This window comes from Ranitomeya imitator, chromosome 2 (assembly GCF_032444005.1).
Source record: "Ranitomeya imitator isolate aRanImi1 chromosome 2, aRanImi1.pri, whole genome shotgun sequence".
In the NCBI taxonomy this organism is placed as follows: Eukaryota; Metazoa; Chordata; class Amphibia; order Anura; family Dendrobatidae; genus Ranitomeya; species Ranitomeya imitator.
The window spans coordinates 792,998,564-793,019,709 of record NC_091283.1 but is presented as its reverse complement, the minus strand read 5'-3'; the positions used below and the strand labels follow the sequence as shown (position 1 = coordinate 793,019,709).

Below are 21,146 nucleotides of genomic sequence, written 5' to 3'. Positions count from 1 at the left end.
CTGGCCATAAGTGGTCTTCAAGAAAGAATTGCAAGGAATGTAGAAAAATGGCAGCTGGAATTGATTAATCAAAATGTGAAATATTTGGCTGTAACAGGAGGCAGTTAGTTTGCGAAGTTCTGGAGCGCTGTACGATAATGGCGCGTGCAGGCAACAGTGAAGCATGGTGGAGGGTCTTTGCAAGTTTGTGGCTGCATTTTAGCAAATGGAGTTAAGGATTTGGGCAGGGTTAATGGTGTCCTCAATTCTGAGAAATACAGGCAGATACTTCGTCATCATGCAATACCACCAGGGAGGAGCCAAAATTATTCTGTAACAAGAAAATGACCCCAAATGTATCGCCAATTCAGAACTATCCTCATCAGAAAAAAGAACAAGGAGTCCTGGAAGTGATGCGTATCAAGAATGTCATGCTATTTTGAAGGCAAAGGGCAGTCACACCAAGTATCAATTTGATTTAGATTTCTCTTTTCTTTATTCACTTTGTCTTGCTAATTGAGAAAAAGAAAATATTAACTCTTCTATTTTTGAAAGCATGCTGATTTATCTTCCCTTCAATTTCCCTGTAAAATGTTGCTATCGTGCTTTGTATAATATGCATATTCACATTATAAAGGTTGCCGTACACATTTGGGGAGCGACACGCCGGACATTGTTCTCATTGTAGAGAAGGGTGAATGCTTTAGGAACAGTTTCCATTAGGAACTAAAGTATTGGGCATGTTGAAATCCAGCTGCCCGATCATTCTCTTCGGCATGTTATTGGCGGAGAGTTGCTCGGTCTCATCCCAGTTGATCAGATTGATCAAGATTAATCTGATGTGTTCAGTCAGTTTCCCTTGTATGTGGTTTTAGTGATTTTTCAGCATTAAGTATTGCTAGTTCCGGATGAAACATCTGATGACGGAGGAAGCTGGAGAAGTCATTTCTCAGATGTGTATTGGGATCGTTATTCATGTATGTTTTATTCCCGCTGTCACAGGTGACCATTTACCAAGCAGGGACAGCTTCAGGAGCCTTGTCAGTCATTGTGTGTGTTCTGTAGCTAAGCTTGACTTTCCCTTGCCCCTGAAGGTCAAGTTAGTTCCGGTCTCCATGGAGGACCCCGAATTTGCCTCTTCCTTCGAATCTTCAGCCGCTCTTTACACCAAGTACCAGATGAGCGTACACAAGGATCTTCCTTTTGAATGCAGACCTGAAGAGGTATTGCCCATGTGCTATAAGTGTATGTGTTGTGTCTTTTTTTTGCCTATCTACTCCTTTTTCATTTTTTTTTCTTTCTTTTTTCCATTTTTCATTCTCCATGGTGGTTTATCATGGAAGTCTATATTCACATGACTGACCTTTTCCTCACACATTGCACAAAGTGAAGCATGGCTAATGAGTCATATTTTTCCTGTAAGGTGTATAAGACTGTTCTCTTCGGCTTTTACAATATATTTTATGGTGCTTTTTTTTAAGATCTGAGGATGACCAGATCAGGTTTTACGCACTCTTGGTCATGAGTCATTTCTGCTTATTAAGGAGTTAAAACGCCCCCGTAGCTCTATAGGAGTAAATATGACGCAGGGAAGGCTCTCAAGAACAACGCACTCAGTCACAAAGTATTAAGAAATATATTGTTTGCATGACCTCTACCAAATCTGTCGCTCGGCTAATAATCGGATGAACAATATATGAGCTAAAGCCTGTTTGTATTCATATTTCACACAACAGAAAATAATCCTGATTTGAGCACCATCAGTACTGATTTGCAGTACAGACACAAACCTCCTCTTTTTCTGTGAAGAATGTAAAAACTAAAGCGATAAACATACATTTATTATCTATGCTGTTTTTTTGTAGGGGTTGTAAAGCATAATGGCCCCTCTCGTTAGTCTGGTCACCACAGCAGCTCTTTCTCCTGACATTGACTGCAGCACCTCTCTTTCTCCTGACATTGACTGCAGCACCTCTCTTTCTCCTGACATTGACTGCAGCACCTCTCTTTCTCCTGACATTGACTGCAGCAGCTCTCTCTCCTGACATTGACTGCAGCAGCTCTCTCTCCTGACATTGACTGCAGCAGCTCTCTCTCCTGACATTGACTGCAGCAGCTCTCTCTCCTGACATTGACTGCAGCAGCTCTCTCTCCTGACATTGACTGCAGCAGCTCTCTCTCCTGACATTGACTGCAGCAGCTCTCTCTCCTGACATTGACTGCAGCAGCTCTCTCTCCTGACACTGACGGCAGTAGCTCACTCTCTCTCCTGACGGCAGTAGCTCTCTCTCTCCTGACGGCAGTAGCTCACTCTCTCTCCTGACGGCAGTAGCTCACTCTCTCTCCTGACGGCAGTAGCTCACTCTCTCTCTCCTGACTGCAGTAGCTCGCTCTCTCTCTCCTGACACTGACGGCAGTAGCTCACTGTCTCTTCTTCTCCCTCTCCTGACTGCAGCTGCTCGCTTTCTCTTCTTCTCCCTCTCCTGACGGCAGTAGCTCACTCTCTCTCTCCTGACACTGACGGCAGTAGCTCACTCTCTCTTCTTCTCCCTCTCCTGACTGCAGCTGCTCGCTTTCTCTTCTTCTCCCTCTCCTGACTGCAGCTGCTCGCTTTCTCTTCTTCTCCCTCTCCTGACGGCAGTAGCTCACTCTCTCTTCTTCTCCCTCTCCTGACTGCAGCTGCTCGCTTTCTCTTCTTCTCCCTCTCCTGACTGCAGCTGCTCGCTTTCTCTTCTTCTCCCTCTCCTGACTGCAGCGGCTCGCTTTCTCTTCTTCTCCCTCTCCTGACTGCAGCTGCTCGCTTTCTCTTCTTCTCCCTCTCCTGACTGCAGCTGCTCGCTTTCTCTTCTTCTCCCTCTCCTGACACGGACTTCATCAGATTTTTTTTTTTTTTTTTTTACTTGTTTTTTTCGCACCTAAAAAAAAATCTTACTTTAACCTACCCATTACACAGTAAAATTAGGACAGCACACAATGGCTTCGGTGTGCCATTTAATTTTTTTTCCATTGGGCTTTTGAGTTGCATTGGAGAGTTTGATCTGCAACATGGATACGATTAGGATGTCATGTCCCAGTCACTCTTACTTTTTGCAGACAATCTGCCTGCAAAAAAACAAAACAAAACAAAAAAAAACAACAATTGTAATGTGTCCGTGATCTGTCCACCAAAATGATGGTCACACCGGCTTAAATCAGTGATTCCTAAATGCTAATCAGCTGATTGGTACAGTAAACCGTTTTAAACAATCACAGCTACCAATCAAATTACTTCTTGCATTTTCAACCCTGCCCTAAAGTAAATCTAAAAAATGGTTACTTGCCGTGATCAGAACTGACCCTTTTGGTGAGAACTGTTTGAATCCATGGGGGCTGCTGTGTTTCCCCTGCAGGTTCAGTGATCACCTCCATTAATAAACTAGCATTGATTAAGCATGTTTGTTGCATGTAAAGATGAGTAAATCTCTCAAAATTAATTTCGGGAAGATTCTCTCAAATCAGTCACCATTATATCTGAATAAAAGTCAGTCTGATCTAAAGTTTCACTATTGCCTTGAAGAAAATGTTTATTTCCAGGCCCAAAGCATAAAATCCAAGGAGAGGAAGACGTTAGAAATAATAATAATAATAATAATAATAAAAACACATTATTCTCACTGGACTCCATACACTGTGTCGTTATCTACGTGACCTCGTGAGCCTCCATGCTGGTTACAATCCTTAAAAATGCAGACAGATAATATTTTTGCATCAGTAAGATGAAGGCTGGTTTGTATGTCAGGAATGCAGAGCTGGAAATGGGTGCAATTATTTAATTTTCTGCTGTAAACCAAAGACACATACTAAAAAATCTAAATGTAAGTCATGTATTTATATGCCCCATTATGTAAACCACGTCCTGATGCTAAAAAGGAACCCTTGTCCCCAGCACTTGCAGCTCCTACCCTCCTCTGATCACCACAGATAGCCTCTGTGGTTATGCTACATGCAAGAAAACACCCCAAAAAGACTTGTGGTTGGCACGCAAAACAGCTGCTTTGATAGCATATGAGAATTGCCAATCCAGTAGTGTCCGAAATCTTCTGTTTGGTATTTACAATTACCGTATTTTCCGACGTATAAGACGACTGGGCGTATAAGACGACCCCCAACTTTTCCAGTTAAAATATAAAATCTTCTCAAAAGTCGGGGGTTGTCTTATAGGCCGGGTGTCGACTTATAGGGTGGGTGCGGAGCAATCTGCGGTCGATGTATATAGTGGGGGGGAGTGGTCCCGATGACGAGGTGAGGGAGCGCCTCACCAGGAAGGTGTAAGTGAAGCAAACTGTCAGCGTCTGGGATGCCAGGGGTATGCAAAAAAAAGAGAGAGAGCGGTGCTGTGCCTAGAAAAACACTCCTCTTTCACTAATCTGGCTCGCCCTTGTATCCTATTATCTCCTTCTCTGCCTCTGCTTCACTTACACCTTCCCGGTGAGGCGCCCCCTCATCTCATCATTGGGACCGCTCCCCCCACAATATGCGGCGACCGCAGATTACTCCGCACCTGCCCTATAAGACGACACCTGGCGTATAAGACGACACCCGACTTTTGAGAAGACTTTCAGGGGTTAAAAAGTAGTCTTATACGCCAGAAAATACAGTATTTTACACTAGAAATAGGCCCGATGCTGTTGCATAGGGAGTGCGGTGAAATTAACATCTGTATATGTTTAGTGGTGCTGACAGGAGCAGCGGACATGTCTCGCACAGTTTGCACTTTCCAACATATCTGTTCTATATCATCCCTCTGCATTTTTGTATTTTTGCACAGTTGCAAGTGACATACACGTCACCGCTATTCCCGCGCATGCGTAGCAACTAGTGGTGAGCGAATATACTCGTTACTAGAGATTTCCCGAGCACGCCCGGGGGTCCTCCCAGTATTTATAACTGCTTGGAGATTTTCCTTGCAGCAGCTGACTGATTTACATCTGTTAGCCAGCTTGATTACATGTGGGGATTCCCTAGCAACCAGGCAACCCCCACATGTACTTATGCTGGCTAGTAGCTGTAAATCATTCAGCTGCGGCGATGAAAACTAAATCTCTGAGCACTAAAAAGTACTCGGAGGACCCCCGAGCGTGCTCGGGAAATCTCAAGTAATGAGTATATTTGCTCATCACTAGTATTAACGACCTGTCTGATACTGCGCCTGCGTGGGAATAGTGAAGACGTGTGTGTCACTTGCGCAGGTGCAGTTCGTGGCCTTGCGCTATCCCCCCTCATTTTTTTCATGTTCTATCTTTTCGTTTTCCTTTCAATTTTTTTCATTTCCAATTTTTTACTTTTTTTTCTTTTGATCTTTTTTTTTTTTTTTTTTTCATTTTTTCATTACTTCATTTCTTCAAGCTTTTTTTTAATTTTTGTCTCCATAAATAATTTCATCTTCAAATTTCTTTTCTTTTCCTTTTCCACTCTCTGTATTCCATTCCTGTTCTATCCATTCCCAAAAGGAAATTGGCTTTACTGTTACCATTTTTATTGTCATCGCCTATTCCCAGCAATACTTAGCCTTAATTCCACGGCATTTAACTTCCACATACACCACGCACGTCTACATCTGCTTACATACAGACTGTGCATTCTTTGAGGACCTTGCGTCCCAAACCTCTCTTCCCCTTACTGTGCATGTGCCCAGCTTCTGGCACTTTAGACAACACTGTGCATGCGCCCACGCTCCAAACCTCGCTCGGACTTCCCGGGACAACATGGGCGCCCCTCCTCTATCTCAAGCCTCACTCGCGGCACCCTGCTACCGGATGATGAGGTCATACATCTCTATATATAACCTGCGCAAGTGGCATACACGTCACCTCTATTCCTGCGCATGTGTAGTAACGGCGTGGTTGCGGCCACGAACTGCGCCAGCGCAAGTGACACCGCCGCAGTGCCTTATGGGATTCGGGGACAGCGGCCGGAAGTCCCAGCTGGCGATTGTTCTATAGGATTCTTGTAAGTTTCTCTCAGCAAAACCTCAGATCCCAGCAATGATGCAAGACTTGAATAAGAACTCGTACGGTGGTTTCCCACACTTTGTTTTTGTTTTTCTCCCCCCAAACTGCCTCTTTTATGGTATGTTTTTTTTTTTTTATATATATATTTTTTTGCTTTATTTATTTAGACACAAAGTCTATGACATTTTGTGACTTTATTTTTTAAGTAATATAAACATGAGCATGTCTATTTATATAAAAAAAAAAAGGTGCGTATATGAATGGCATGAAAATGCTTGTTGAAGAAAAATGAAAATAATGGCAGGTATTTACAAGCTAGCAAGAATTATTTAAAAAATGTATAAAAGCAGGTATTTGCAGGATCAACCTCCACTCCATTTCCTATTGATAGGGGATAGCTTACAGTTTTGAGAAATCCCTTTTTAATGTTCTCATGCACCTAGTTTGAAGAATTGTAGCGGACAGGTCTGCGGGGTCTGATTTATCCCTTCGTTCATACCCTGGAACACTGTGCTAATGCCGCCATATCCTCTTATTGGCTGTACTTTGCTTTGCTGATTTAGGATGGGATTTTTTTTATTTGTTCACCTTTGTAATTTGGATGCCAGCTGCTGCTCTCTGGTGCCTACTAAAAGTTTTCTTTGGAAGGCAATATGTGAGAGATTTTGGCAGCGGTCACATATAACAGGGTCTGCACAGACTAGGGATATTTATTCATAGCACCCAATCACCTTAAAGCTCCTTTCTTGCGGGGGTCTGGGGTAAAATGTAATCACCAACCTGATTTTTGTTATTAAGGGCAACTTAACCATTTTTTTAATTTTAATGCATCTTCAGCCAAAATAAAGGGTTGGCCTATTTGATACTTTCTAGTCTCTGGATCCAGCGCAAACACTATTTCCCACTAGATCAGGCTATTTAATGGCACTTTCTCTCTATATAGGCAGTGTCCATGGTTTACCCACTGGACAGTCAGGGATTAGTCTGTTTCCAGCAGGTCATCATTTAGATGAAATAAACACTTGAATGAAGAGTTACTAGCACACACTGCCACATGCATGACCCTGCAACCTTCAAGCTGCCCAGAATAACTGGCAGGAGTGGTGGTAGTCCGCCATTACCAGAGACCTACTGTCTCCTTCCCCATAATCCTGTAGAATGTAAGCCCGCAAGGGCAGGGTCCTCGCCCCTCTGTATCAGTCAGTCATTGTTAGTTTGTTTACTGTATGTGATATTTGTAACTTGTATGTAACCCCTTCTCATGTACAGCACCATGGAATCAATGGTGCTATATAAATAAATAATAATAATAATAATAGTGGGCATCTGATGCTGCCAGACACAGCTTTATTCCAGCCCTTCATTTTCTGAATCTCTACAAAGATGGTAGGAAGATCTCGTCTCCACAGATCACTTTTTATTCACTGGGGGTTGTTAATGGGACTCTGTTAGTGTGATCAATCCTCCTGAGCCATCTATATGGGCATGCAGGTCATAAAAAGCTGAACAAAATGATACCTTGACATCTGCGATCAGATATCTTATTCCAGAGAAATCCACAGTTTTCTTAGTATGTAAATGAGCTGTTAAGATCTATTGGACGCACATAGATCTCCCCGAGAATCTGTCTCCAGAGATTATTTTAAAAGAAAGGAAGAGTTACCAGTGTGAGACGTAGTTCAGGAGAGCAGACTGTCAGTCATTACTTGTCTCACACTGGTAACTCTTTTCATCTAAAATAATCTCTGGAGGCCCCCCATAGATGTTAATAGTTTAGTGTAGACCCTTCTAGGGTGAATGGGGTTGCATACCTGTGTGCAGATTTGGTGCGGTTTTTGGAGGAAGGGTTTGTCTAATTCTGGATAAGCGCTCTTTATTCTTATGATAAACTAGATTGTGGCCCGATTCTAACGCATCGGGTATTCTAGAATATGCATGTCCCCGTAGTATATGGACAATGATGATTCCAGAATTCGCGGCAGACTGTGCCCGTCGCTGATTGGTCGAGGCAACCTTTATGCCATCATCGTCGCCATGGCAACCATTATGACATCTACGTCGATACTGTGCCCGTCGCTGATTGGTCGAGGCCTGGCGGCCTCGACCAATCAGAGATGCGGGATGTCTACGTCCTTTATGACATCATCGTCGCTGTGCCCGTTGCTGATTGGTCGAGGCCGCCAGGCCTCGACCAATCAGCGACGGGCACAGTATCGACGCGGTACTGATACAGTATCACAGTACAGTACTGATACAGACACAGTATCAGAGACGCGGGATTTCTACGTCGATGCTGTGCCGGTCTCTGATTGGTCGAGGCCTGGCGGCCTCGACCAATCAGAGAGCCGGGATTTCCAGGACAGACAGACAGACAGACGGAAAAACCCTTAGACAATTATATATATAGATGATGGCTACGCTATGAAATGACGTTGTTGCAGGTCTCTCGCTCCCTAAAGGATATGTTGTATGACGGCTGCCATTTGTTTATATGGGTTGATTCGAGTAGGGGGCTTTGACGTGTGTGTATACCCCGGCGTCCTGTACATCAAATATCAGAGAAATACAAGTCTAATGTCTTTCAGATGAGGGATTCCAGCCAGTCTGGTGTAGTTGTCATTGCTGATCATCTTGTCCCCTGTGATGGTTTGTATCGACCGCACTAAAAAAAAACAACATTTTTTTCCCGCTCTGTAAATCTGCACCCATCTCGACAAAGTGAACATTAAATAAACCTTTTCCTGAAGTGCCTTCCCTTCTGCTATCCCAGGACACCCCGGTCCCTGTCCTCCATGCTGGATCTGCGGTCAGGCGAGACCTTTAAATACAGCCTGCTTTCTGTGCCTCCATTTAGTGTAGGGAGAAGGTGAACAAGCGTTCCTCTGTTCTCCTGTACTACATTAGCTCAGCCATCCCCCCACCGCCATTAGAGGGGGTACACTTTGCGTGATTTCTAAACCACAGCCACCCGCCAGTGAAACGGAAATGCAGGAGGCAGGCACACCGGGCCCAGCGCGTTCCAGCTCTAAGGGACAATCACAGCTTTGACATTGTGCAGTAACAGCATGTGCGAGGAGGAAGCCGGCCAGCAGAGTGATGGAATGCCTTCTTTCCATCTCTCCCCCCCACCATACTCCTTAACTCTTTAAGGAAGACACAGCAGCTATAAAGCAGTTGTACCTTCTGGCCTGCCTTTGTTACATGTTATTGGTAATCCCAAACCTCCCAGATAACAGATCCGTGACCTGGAAATATCTTAACTTCATTGTTTCTGAAATGGTAGGGTAGGTGCTGCCATTGAGCTTCACTGTTAGGGTACCGTCACACAGTGGCATTTTGATCGCTACGACGGCACGATCCGTGACGCTCCAGCGTCGTAGACTGCTGTCACACTTTGCAATGTATGACGCTGGAGCGATAATTTCATGACGTATGTGCGATGTAGAAGCCGTTGGTTACTATGCGCACATCGTATAAAATATCGTGCACACCTTTGTTACACCATGCGATCATGCCGCCACAGCGGGACACTAGACGACGAAAGAAAGTTTCAAACGATCTGCTACGACGCACGATTCTCAGCGGGGTCCCTGATCGCAGGAGCGTGTCAGACACAGCGAGATCGCTGGAACTTCACGGATATATCGCTGGAACGTCACGGATCGTGCCGTCGTAGCGATCAAAATGCCACTGTGTGACGGTACCCTAAGTCATCGTGATTTGGTCACTGGATTATCCATTATATTGTCTTGACCGTAACAGTCCGAGTATGCTCACACAGGGTGTTTTTAATTTTTTTATTTTTCTTCCTGCGGCAAAATGCGTGAGATTAAAAAAAATCTGATGCACCATTTTCACATGTGTGAATGAGCCCTAAGTGGGAGTAAAACACAAACAAAAACGCTAAAAGAATTGACATTCTGCAGATGTGCCTTTCTAGCGCCAGATCGATTAGGCTGTGCGCACACGATGCTGAATTTGTGCGGTTCCGCAGCTGATTTTTCCGCGCAGAAACGCTGCAGATCCACACTGTGATTTACAGTACAATGTAAATCAATTGGAAAAAAAAAAAAAAAGCTGTGCTAATGGTGCGGAAAAATCCGCATGAAAACTGCTGCGGAACAAAAGAAGTAGCATGCTGCTACTTTTGTGCTGAACTGCAGCGTTTCTGACCACTTCCATAATAGAAATCTGCAGGGGTGAAAATCGCAGAAAATCAACACAAAATTCGCATCAAAACCGCACAAAATCCACGGCAAATCTGCTGCATATCCGCACCTGCGGTTTCTGCCAGGAGATGCGGATTTTGTGCAAAAAATTCTGCACCCTAATCCACAACGTGTGCACAATGCCTTAGTTTTTCCTGCAGAACCCAGTTACCATCAACAAGCATTTTAAAGGGGTTTCCCAGGAGTACGATTTTCACCCCTATTGGTTTTTCGCAAGGTTAAAATAAGTTATCTGTTCCCCCCCTCCTGCTCCAGTGCTGCCTCTCTGCCACTGCTCCTGGTCTTTATTGACAGGCTGACCTCGCTATTTCAGCGCATATGCTCTAGCCAATCACTGGGCTCAGCAGCTTGTGCCATTTTACATGACATCACATCTGTGCACAGTGATTGGCTGTCGGTCGTTACTGCACTTTCTCAACAAAGACCAGAGCGCCGGTGGAGAGGCAGCACTAGACCTGGGGCGGGTGAGTAACACATGAGTTTATTATTTTTATCATAGCAAAAGCCACTGTTGATAATAAATGGATATCCGGAACACCCCTTTAGGTCACATTCACACTAGCAGTATTTGGTCAGTATTATACATCAGTATTTGTAGCCAAAACCAGGAGTGGAACAATTAGAGGAAAAGTATAATAGAAACATGTCACCACTTCTGTATTTATCACCCTCTCCTGGCCTTAGCTTACAAATACTGATGTATAATACTGACCAAATACTGTACAAGTGAACGTGGCCTTAATTGCTTTGTGGTTTTCCTGGACAAGCTATGAGATTATGTGAACAATTAACAAATTATTTGGAAGTCCCGCGCTGTGTACGCGGGAATGGTTATATTGTTTTATGGTCATGCTACTGACGGGAAACCTGTTCATATATCCTTGCACTGTGGGACATGCCATATTGACAAGTGGAATGGTAATGTCCAGTTGTTGATTTTATTCATACATTTCCAGAAGGAATATGAAAGGGACAGGACAACATTTTATAATTTATGTAAGTATTTGCGAAAACAGATTTGTCAGGAGAGCAGAAAGTTTCTCTATAAAGTGCCAGTCTTTTTCGATAAATGTAGCCTATTTTTGTGAAGTGCCTGTGCCCGTTGGACCAATGTACCAATCATCTTATTGCTATGTGGTCGTCCTGTCTCTTCCCTGATGGCAGATGTTGGGGGCAAGAAGGGTAGGCATTTTGGATTTCAATATGCCCAATCAGATGGTCCTCCCAGGAGATGAGCAGTTACCAGAGGTGTCAGACAGCAACATACACCCCGTTCACCATTGGGAACACAGAATGAGTGTTCTTGGGTGTTATCCCAGTATCTCAGGCATGCTCGAATAATGTGGTTGAGTTCCTGCGGCTGCATGATTCGTGGCTGTTACAGCTGCAACACCTGGGGATTGTCTGTTTGTTAGGCAATTCCCCCCCCCCCAGCCGGGAAATATGCAGCGACGGGCACAGTCCGGAAGAAAATGGCCGCTCCTTACTCCCCGCAGTCAGTGCCCGGCACCTGCATACTCCTCTCCAGTCACCGCTCACACAGGCTTAATGCCGGCGGTAACGGACCGCGTTATGCCGCGGGTAACGCACTCCGTAACCGCTGTTATTAACCCTGTGTGTCCCCAACTTTTTACTATTGATAGTAAAAAAATGTAATGTTAAAAATAATAAAACAAAAAAACATGCTATTCTCACCCTCCGTAGTCCGCCGAGCCGCACATGCCTGCCACCTTCCGTTCCCAGTGATGCATTGCGAAATTACCCAGAAGACTTAGCGGTCTTACAAGACCGCTAAGTCATCTGGGTAACTTCGCAGTGCATCCTGGGAACGGAGGATGGCGGCAGCCGCGCGCTTATCGCCGGAGCTTCGGTGGATCCTAAGGGGTGAGTATACAACTATTTTTATTTTAATTATTTTTTTAACAGAGATATGGTGCCCACACCGCTGTATACTACGTGGGCTGTGTTAGATACCGCGTGGCTGCTATATACTACATAGGCAGTGTTATATACTATGTGGCTGCTATATACTGCGTGGCTGCTATATACTGCGTCGGCTGTTATATAGTACGTGGCTGTGTTGTATACTGCGTGGCCTGTATTAACGCATCGGGTATTCTACAATATGTATGTATGTAGCAGCCACATAGTATATAGCACAGGCCACATAGTATTTGTCTGCTATATACTACATGGCTCCTATATACTACGTGGCCTGGTGCTGCAGGGGTGGATTAAGGGTAGCCAGGGCCCCGGGCTGTTCAGACACTGTGGGCCCCCCGGGTCATGTGACGGGGGTCATGTGCCATACCCGAGCCAGATTATTCCAGAAAAATGGCCGGGCCCTACTTTACTGTAACCTATTAAATATTTGTTAAAATTTGCAATACAATTTAGGTATATTTTGACCAATAATATCACATACAAGGAACAAATACCACCGCACCATGACCAGACCACAAATTACAACCACAGTGATCGAATAATATCACATACAAGGAACAAATACCACCGCACCATGACCAGACCACAAATTACAACCACAGTGATCGAATATTATCACATACAAGGAACAAATACCACCGCACCATGTCAAGACCACATATTACCATTTGGTGACCAAATAGCACATACAAGGGACAAATACCACAACACCATTTCCAGACCACATATTACCACCACATAGTGACTGAATACTACAATACTGATCAGTAATAAAAAAGAAAACAAAAAACAAACAAACACAATACTATAACACTATAAGTGCCAGTATTCACAGGAGATCTGTACTTAGTATGCAGTGTCTGTGTAGAGGTAATACAGAGATCATTGGTGGTATTATACACAGGAGCTCTGTATATAATGTATATGGAATACAGTGATCACTGGTGACATAGTACACAGGAGCTCTGTATATAGTATACAGTGTATAGTGTCAGTGTATAGGTAACACTGACTCACCAGTGACGTCTCTAGGTGAAGTCCTTCATCTTTCATCCAGCAAAGACCGCCATCATTTTTTCTAGCCAGGACTCGTTTCTGCAGGAAATAACACAGTTATCTCGAGCTCCGCTTGCAGAACACATTACTTAATTTTTCACAACTTCTACATTACAACACGAAGAAAAAAAGGCGACAGTGTCACTCTGCACAGTAACAGGACCGCCCCCCCATTTAAAACAGTATACTCAAAAAAATAAAATAAATACATCACTGCAGTAATAATATCCCTTAATTAGCGCCTATGGTAATAATATTCCCCACCCTGGCCCCGTGTGTCTCATTCCTGGCTCCAGCCATATGTTCTCCCATCCTGCACTCATGACTATCCATTCTACACCATATGATCTCCCCATCCTGCCCCCATCTGTCTCCATCTTATCCATCCTGCCCCATGATCCAATCCTGCCCCGTGTCTCCAATCATGCCACGTGTCTACATTCTGCCCATGCCTCCAGTCCTGCCCCCAGTGTGTCCAGCAATCTGCCCCAGTGTGTCCAGCATATTACCCCCAGTGTGTCCAGCAATCTGCCCCAGTATGTCCAGCATATTGCTCCAGTGTGTCCAGCATTGCCCCCAGACAGTGTGTCCAGCAATCTGTCCCAGTGTCTCCAGTATTGCCCCCAGTGTGTCCAGCAATCTGCCACAGTATGTCCAGCATTGCCCCCAGACAGCGTCCAGCAATCTGCCCCAGTGTATCCAGCATATTACCCCCAGTGTGTCCAGCATATTACCCCCAGTGTGTCCAGCATATTACCCCCAGTGTGTCCAGCAATCTGCCCCAGTGTGTCCAGCATATTACCCCCAGTGTGTCCAGCAATCTGTCCCAGTGTGTCCAGCATATTGCCCCAGTGTGTCCAGCATTGCCCCCAGACAGTGTGTCCAGCAATCTGCCCCAGTGTCCAGCATTGCCCCCAGACAGTGTGTCCAGCAATCTGCCCCAGTGTGTCCAGCAATCTGCCCCAGTGTGTCCAGCAATCTGCCCCAGTGTGTCCAGCAATCTGCCCCAGTGTGTCCAGCAATCTGCCCCAGTGTGTCCAGCAAATTACCCCCAGTGTGTCCAGCATATTACCCCCAGTGTGTCCAGCATATTACCCCCAGTGTCCAGCATATTACCCCCGGTGTGTCCAGCATATTACCCCCAGTGTGTCCAGCATATTACCCCCAGTGTGTCCAGCATATTACCCCCAGTGTGTCCAGCATATTACCCCCAGTGTGTCCAGCATATTACCCCCAGTGTGTCCAGCAATCTGCCACAGTATGTCCAGCATTGCCCCAGACAGTGTCCAGCAATCTGCCCCAGTGTGTCCAGCATATTACCCCCAGTGTGTCCAGCATATTACCCCCAGTGTGTCCAGCATATTGCCCCCAGTGTGTCCAGCATATTGCCCCAGTGTGTCCAGCATTGCCCCCAGAAAGTGTCTCCAGCAATCTGCCCCAGTGTCTCCAGCAATCTGCCCCAGTGTCTCCAGCAATCTGCCCCAGTGTCTCCAGTATTGCCCCCAGTGTGTCCTCCAGCAATCTGCCCCAGTGTCTCCAGTATTGCCCCCAGTGTGTCCTCCAGCAATCTGCCCCAGTGTCTCCAGTATTGCCCCCAGTGTGTCCTCCAGCAATCTGCCCCAGTGTCTCCAGTATTGCCCCCAGTGTGTCCTTCAGCAATCTGCCCCAGTGTCTCCAGTATTGCCCCCAGTGTGTCCTCCAGCATTGCCCCAGTGTGTCCTCCAGCATTGCCCCAGTGTGTCCTCCAGCATTGCCCCCCAGTGTGTCCACCGTAACCGTTAGCTTATCAAAAAAACAAACAAAAAAAAAACAGTCTCCTCACCTGTCCGCGCTCCAGGCGGCGAGCTCCTTCCAGCAGCGCACACTCGCCGGCGACTGACAATGACGTCAGACGCCGGCGACGTGTGCGCTGCGGCCGACATCAGCTGCCAGCCTCCAATTGGCTGGCGGCTGTTGTTGTTAACTATTGATGTGCGGGCGCTCACCCGCACATCAATAGGAAACCGCAGCAGCGCCAGAAGGGGCCCAATGCGGGCCCCCTCTCTTTGCCCACCGGATCCGGGGGCACATACATGCCGGCCCGGCGGTGGGCATTCAATCACAGACGATTAGTGGAGGGTCAATCTGTGCAGCAGCCCAGGGCCCCCCCAGACCACTGGGCCCTGGGCTACCGCCCATATTGACCCTCTGATAATCCGCCCCTGCCTGTGCTATATACTATGTGGCTGCTATATACATACATAAATACATAGCTGTTACCTGCCCGGCCTGCAGGATCCTTTACACTCATCCCGAGGTGGTTAAGAGGATGGATTGAATATTTTTGACTTGGTTGGGATTTTTGTTTTCTTTTAAAATGAATTTAAAATAAATCAAATTCCTCTTGTGCCTGCTTTTGATATTGATGTCCAGGCTATATAAGTTCTGCACAGTATGTGACTTTTGCCCGTGTCTGTTATACCCTTTTATTTCCCTCACCACGCCTAGAATTTACGAATGCCTTTCTTCTATTTGGTATTTCTGAGGACTCTTTGGCACATTCACTCTCGGCAACATCCAAAGTACACATAAAGCGTTGATGGTTTGCATAGACACGAACCATTGCGGCTTCTGTTTTGTCTCTGTAATTCCGATTAATTGCAGGCTGTGTTAGCTGCCGCAGCTCGCCCCTTTATTCAAGCCTCTCGGTTTGACTATCGTTAATGACTTGTGCCCTAATGCGCTTTGCAGATTTCACTGGGCAATGTTCTAGATAAAGTTTACTTTCCACGGTTCTTGTCGGCGGCCCTCTAAGCCTCTTTATAATCTCACTGCTAAGAACTACGGGTCCTGTAATAGTAGTCGCCCTAGATTTCAGGCAAAGCTGCCTTTGTTTCATAAGGTAACAAGTTTATTAACTTTTCAAACAGTAAAAATGGCAGAGTAGGTGTGAGTGAGGCTTTTTTTTCTGACTTTACTGCAGTTCCAGCTCGTTTTGCCAAGTGGCACCAGGCTTTATAGGAAGAAAAAGTATGCATTAGTTAAGAGTCAAAACACTTCTTGATTTTCGGTTCCTTCCATCTCCTTCTGCATGTTTGTTGAATGACTTGTAACCTTTCCGAACCTGGAAAAAAAAAATACCTTCTGTATAGCCGGGCGTCGCTACAGATAAATGTATTACCTCTCAATTTAGAAAAGCTGAAGAAATGTGCAGTACCCTAGAATAGGAAACAGATACGTATGCACAATTCCTTATCATTCCAATGCTTCATAAATAGGTCTTATTGAAATATGTCCTAGTGTTTTACATCTGTTTCTATGCAGAACTATATGTCTCCTTGGTCACAGACAACCAAAGAAATAACTCGTCTGTTTCTGCAGTCAATTCTTGGTAACGGGATAAAATAACATTCCTCTAAATTGCAAAAAAAAAGAGCTTAGTTCTATTTGGAAGGATAGAGGTCAACTAGTGATGAGCGAATATGCTGGGATACGGTGCGATCCGAGCATGCTCGGGTGCTGAGTGTCTTCAGCGTGCTCGAATAATATGTTCGAGTCCCCGCGACTGTATGTCTCTTGGCTGTCGAACAACCGCGAGGCATACAGCTGCGGGGACTTGAACATATTATTCGAGCACGCTGAAGACACTCTGTTAGCACCCAAGCATGCTCGTATCGCACCTCATCTGCAACTGTCCCCACCTGGCATGCAGATCGGGTGGAAAAGAAGTGCTCTGTACCAGGGCTATGGAGTCGGTAAGCCAAACTTCCGACTCCTAAATTTCCGTGGCTCCGACTCCATGACTCCGACTCCATAACCCTGTCAGGAGTCAGTAAGCCAAACCTCTGACTTCTCAATTTCCATGATACCGACTCCACCAAAATGGGCTCCGACTCCACCAAAATGGGCTCCGACTCCACGACTGCAACTCCACAGCACTGCTCTGTAGAACTCCTTTAGGATAGAAATGTTCTTCATATCAAACCATTAGCAATAGAAAAGGGTTGTTCCTAACAATACAAGTTGACTGTAGGCAATCCGTGCTCCCCCCTATATGTGACATCAGAGTAAACAAGGATCGGGCATGGCACTATTGGAGAGTTCCCATATCAAAAGTAGGAGACCACGGCTCCCGCTGCCACTGCGGTAAGGCAGAGTTGTACCGAGCGGCAGTCAGGCATGCACATGGCTGTTCCTGCTGTTGGACCCTCTATCCAATCAAGTGGATGGGTAATAAATGGTATCTGCAGGAATATTTTTTTGTGACTTTTTCTGTGCTTTGCGTGTATTGCTGAGGCTTTCGGTTTTTAACATTTTTGCGTTGTCGTCTATGTGAGGCAGACGCGCCTACATTTTAGTCGTGCCCCAAGTAAATGTATCCTGCACTCATCTGGTGTATTTAGCCCCCTATATTGGCTTAGGAAACCACGGGTCACATTGTTACAGTTTTGTTCGTGCAGTGAGGCCGGAGGGCCGTTATGATGCACTGCTGGCACCTTTTGCTTAACTCCTGTAATGTGAGCATCCTCCATTTTCCTTGGCTGCTGTAAATAGAAGCCACTAAAACACTGTGGTGGGGGAATGTGTTTGCTTTGGCGGTCAGACAAGGAGAGAGGTCCCTTTATGGCAATATTGGTTATTGCACAAGGTGGTCCTTCAATGCAGAGGAAACCAGGGGGGAGTGGAAAACGTCGATTCAATTCATACTTTTGCCAGAACTTGAAGTCTTCACACTGTAGTATTGTGGATTTGTATTTTCTGACCAATATTCTGAAATCTACATGAATACTTAAATAGTGATAGGTGTCCTACAAATATCGTGAGGGACAACAAATCTTTTGTCTGCTCAAGACCACTCTAGCCTTTTGTTAAGGATCAGGTAATGCGCAGTTATCTGCATCATTACATGGCAGATAGAGATATATTTAGAGAATTCATTTTTTTTTTTAGAAGGTACGGTATCTTAGGGTCTTATTAAAATGTACCTGTTATCACTAGAGTCGAACAAAAAGATTGACAGCTCCCTGGTCAACATCCAAGTATTCATGGCAGCTGGACAAGAGTCGAACTTCCTCAGCTGGAACTGCAAATTTTGGGCGCCTCTGGTGTTTACAACATATCATGGGGCTTCATGTGAAGCCTACTGACTATGCCTGAAACAACATCATAATATGGGGGGGGGGAGGTTCTTCTAAACTCCTGAAGCACCAAGGATCCGAGTGCCGGTCTAGGACGTTCTCGTGACTCTAGTTTGACTCTCATGGATTATCGACTGGGATGCCGGACCATGGGCATCTTTTGCTCCATCCGAGTCTAGAATAGTTTTTTGAGAACATAACCCTTGGAGGTTTTCTGTGATTAGATCCTTTTAGTAATACTTGTTTTAATTGAGGAGTTGAAAGCAAACCTGGATGTTTTGAGGTATGAAATGTTACAGGATTTAAGTGGATGAATCAACTTAACGTTATTCCCTAGTGATTTTGTTATTACTGAACTGTATAGAAGTGTAGCATAGTCCACTGATATCCTGGTAAGACGTGCAAAATAAAAGGGGACTTCTCACCATGCAAAGGGATGATGTTAAGGGACAGAGCTTAACTAGCACTGGACCCCCCTTTAGGGTTTCTCTAAAAAAAAAAAGACAAAAAAAAAGTGCTCCTAAGCTGTGTGCCACAGTGAATGGAGGCCTCCACCAGTCATAAAGTGACATTCCAACACTTTATAAGACGTGAACAACCCTTTAAGAGATCCTAATATGCCTGTAATATTTGGACTTCCTTTTGCTATATTGAACTGGACTTTGATCATTATAGGATCCTTTGGACTTGTTGCCCAATACTGTGCTAATGATGCTTGATTTTAAAGGTAGAACATTTTTTTTCCTCCATCTTCTCCTCCTTCTTCTGCTTCTCCTCCTTCAACTCCTTAATCAACTCCTTTTTCTCCTCCTTCTCGTCCTCCTTCTCCTTTCTCCTCCGCCTTTTCGTCCTCCTTCTCGTCCTCCTTCTCGTCCTCCTTCTCGTCCTCCTTCTCGTCCTCCTTCTCGTCCGCCTTCTCGTCCGCCTTCTCGTCCTCCTTCTCGTCCTCCTTCTCCTTTCTCCTCCTCCTTTTCGTCCTCCTTTTCGTCCGCCTTTTCGTCCTCCTTTTCGTCCGCCTTTTCGTCCGCCTTTTCGTCCTCCTTCTCGTCCTCCTTCTCGTCCTCCTTCTCGTCCTCCTTCTCGTCCTCCTTCTCGTCCTCCTTCTCGTCCGCCTTCTCGTCCTCCTTCTCGTCCTCCTTCTCGTCCTCCTTCTCGTCCGCCTTCTCGTCCTCCTTCTTCTACTTTTCCTTTTTCGTCCTCTTTCCCTTTTTTCCTTTATGATGAATCTATTGTTCATAGTTTTTTTTTTCTGGGATATGAAAACTGAGACTTGTAATTGCATGAACATTTACCATGCCAAATCTTTCCTCACTCTTATTCCTCACTTATCTTAATTTCTGCAGCCTAAGACTTTGCTAGGCAGACTGTAGAGCCCTTTAGATAGGAGCATAATGGGTGTTGGGTTAAGAAGGAACAGATGTTCTGAAAGGAGCAGGACTGTGCTGTCTGAAGGCATCGGGAGGAAGCAATTGCACACTTGTCTCATTTACGTTTCAATTTTTTTGGGTGAAGAGTGGGGGGCATTATATATTATTACTTGAGATAAATTGAGGAAAGTGCAAAAATCATGTTTGCAGCAATAAGATAAAATTTTTCTTAAACTTGCTCACATATTCTTCAGCGCAGTACAGAGCTCCAAAGATGTTGGCACCAGCAGATTTAGTCCTCTAAGTTGTGAGATGGGGCCTCCATGAGTCGTGGGCAACCTTGTCATCAGTGGTCCTAACTTTTTGGCCACTAGCCACTGCACATTGTGGACAGCCCCCAAGACCTGCTGTTGGGAAGATGCCATATATGTATATTTAACCAAATGAAAATAAGGGTTTGAGCCAAATCTCGCCAAACCTATTGAATTCTGCTTTTGTATTGAGTCAATGCAGACAGTGGCACCTTTTTCTGTATATTTGTGTTAATAATGTATACAAAGGCAGTACTGATTCAATGCAAAAGTTTAGTTTATTTGCTCATAGGTGTGGCGATATTTGGCTCAAACAAGAAGTTATTTTCAAGGCTTGAGTAAGGGTCTTATTGATGGAGCCAAAACGTTGCAACATCCACGGGTCATTAAAAAGTCAGTTTTTGCGCTGAATCAGAGCATGGAGTGCTGGCTTTTTACTGTGGATTTATCTGCTGTAGTGCTGCTCTATTGTATAGCTAATATATACGAGCCTCAAAATTGGAAGTGCAACACCAACAAAGAAAAGTTGTAGAACTATGGAAATCACAGGATGGATAGACATGTTAATGAAAAATGGAACATTTTCAAAACGTCTCAATTTTATTCAGTATCCACGTGCAGAAATGCTTAAACACCGTGGCATGCTCTCAGTGGTTACTAGTGATGAGCGAGTGTACTCGTTGCTCGGGTTTTCCCTGAGCACGCTCGGGTGGCCGCCGAGTATTTGACTGCTCAGTGATTTAGTTTTCATCATGGCAGCTGAATGATTTTCAGCGAATAGCCAGGCTGAGTACATGTGGGGGTTGCTAGGTAATCACCACGTGTAATCAAGCTGGCTAACAGCTGTAAATCATGCTGCTGAGGCGATGAAAACTCAATCTCCGAGCAGTCATAAATACTCGGAGACCACCCGAGCGTGCTCGGGAAAACACGAGCAACGAGTACACTCGCTCATCACTAATGGTTACCTGAGGAATGCTCTGCCATTCTAAATGCACTCTGGAAAATCATCAAGATCCACTGCTGGCAGCTTCATGTTGCTTGTGCTGCTGTGAGCAGCCTGCATGGCCTAAATGTGCTACCATGGCCTGTAGCATCTCCGTACTTGTCTCCTACCTAGTACATCTAGGACGTCATTGGTGGGCAATTGTAA

General features: G+C 45.2%; 1 protein-coding gene across 7 annotated transcripts in view; it reads left to right on the top strand.

Annotated features, from left to right (window-relative positions):
• ATE1 (arginyltransferase 1) overlaps window positions 1-21,146 on the top strand; it is a 137,113-nt gene that overhangs the window by 49,512 nt on the left and 66,455 nt on the right. For 2 of the 7 annotated variants that reach the window (XM_069753665.1, XM_069753667.1), the window contains exon 7: window positions 1,074-1,202. The exons of the other annotated variants lie outside the window; for them this stretch is intronic. In XM_069753665.1, the coding sequence (XP_069609766.1) occupies window positions 1,074-1,202 (129 nt within the window). The remainder of the gene's footprint in view (window positions 1-1,073; window positions 1,203-21,146) is intronic. 7 annotated transcript variants of the gene reach the window in all.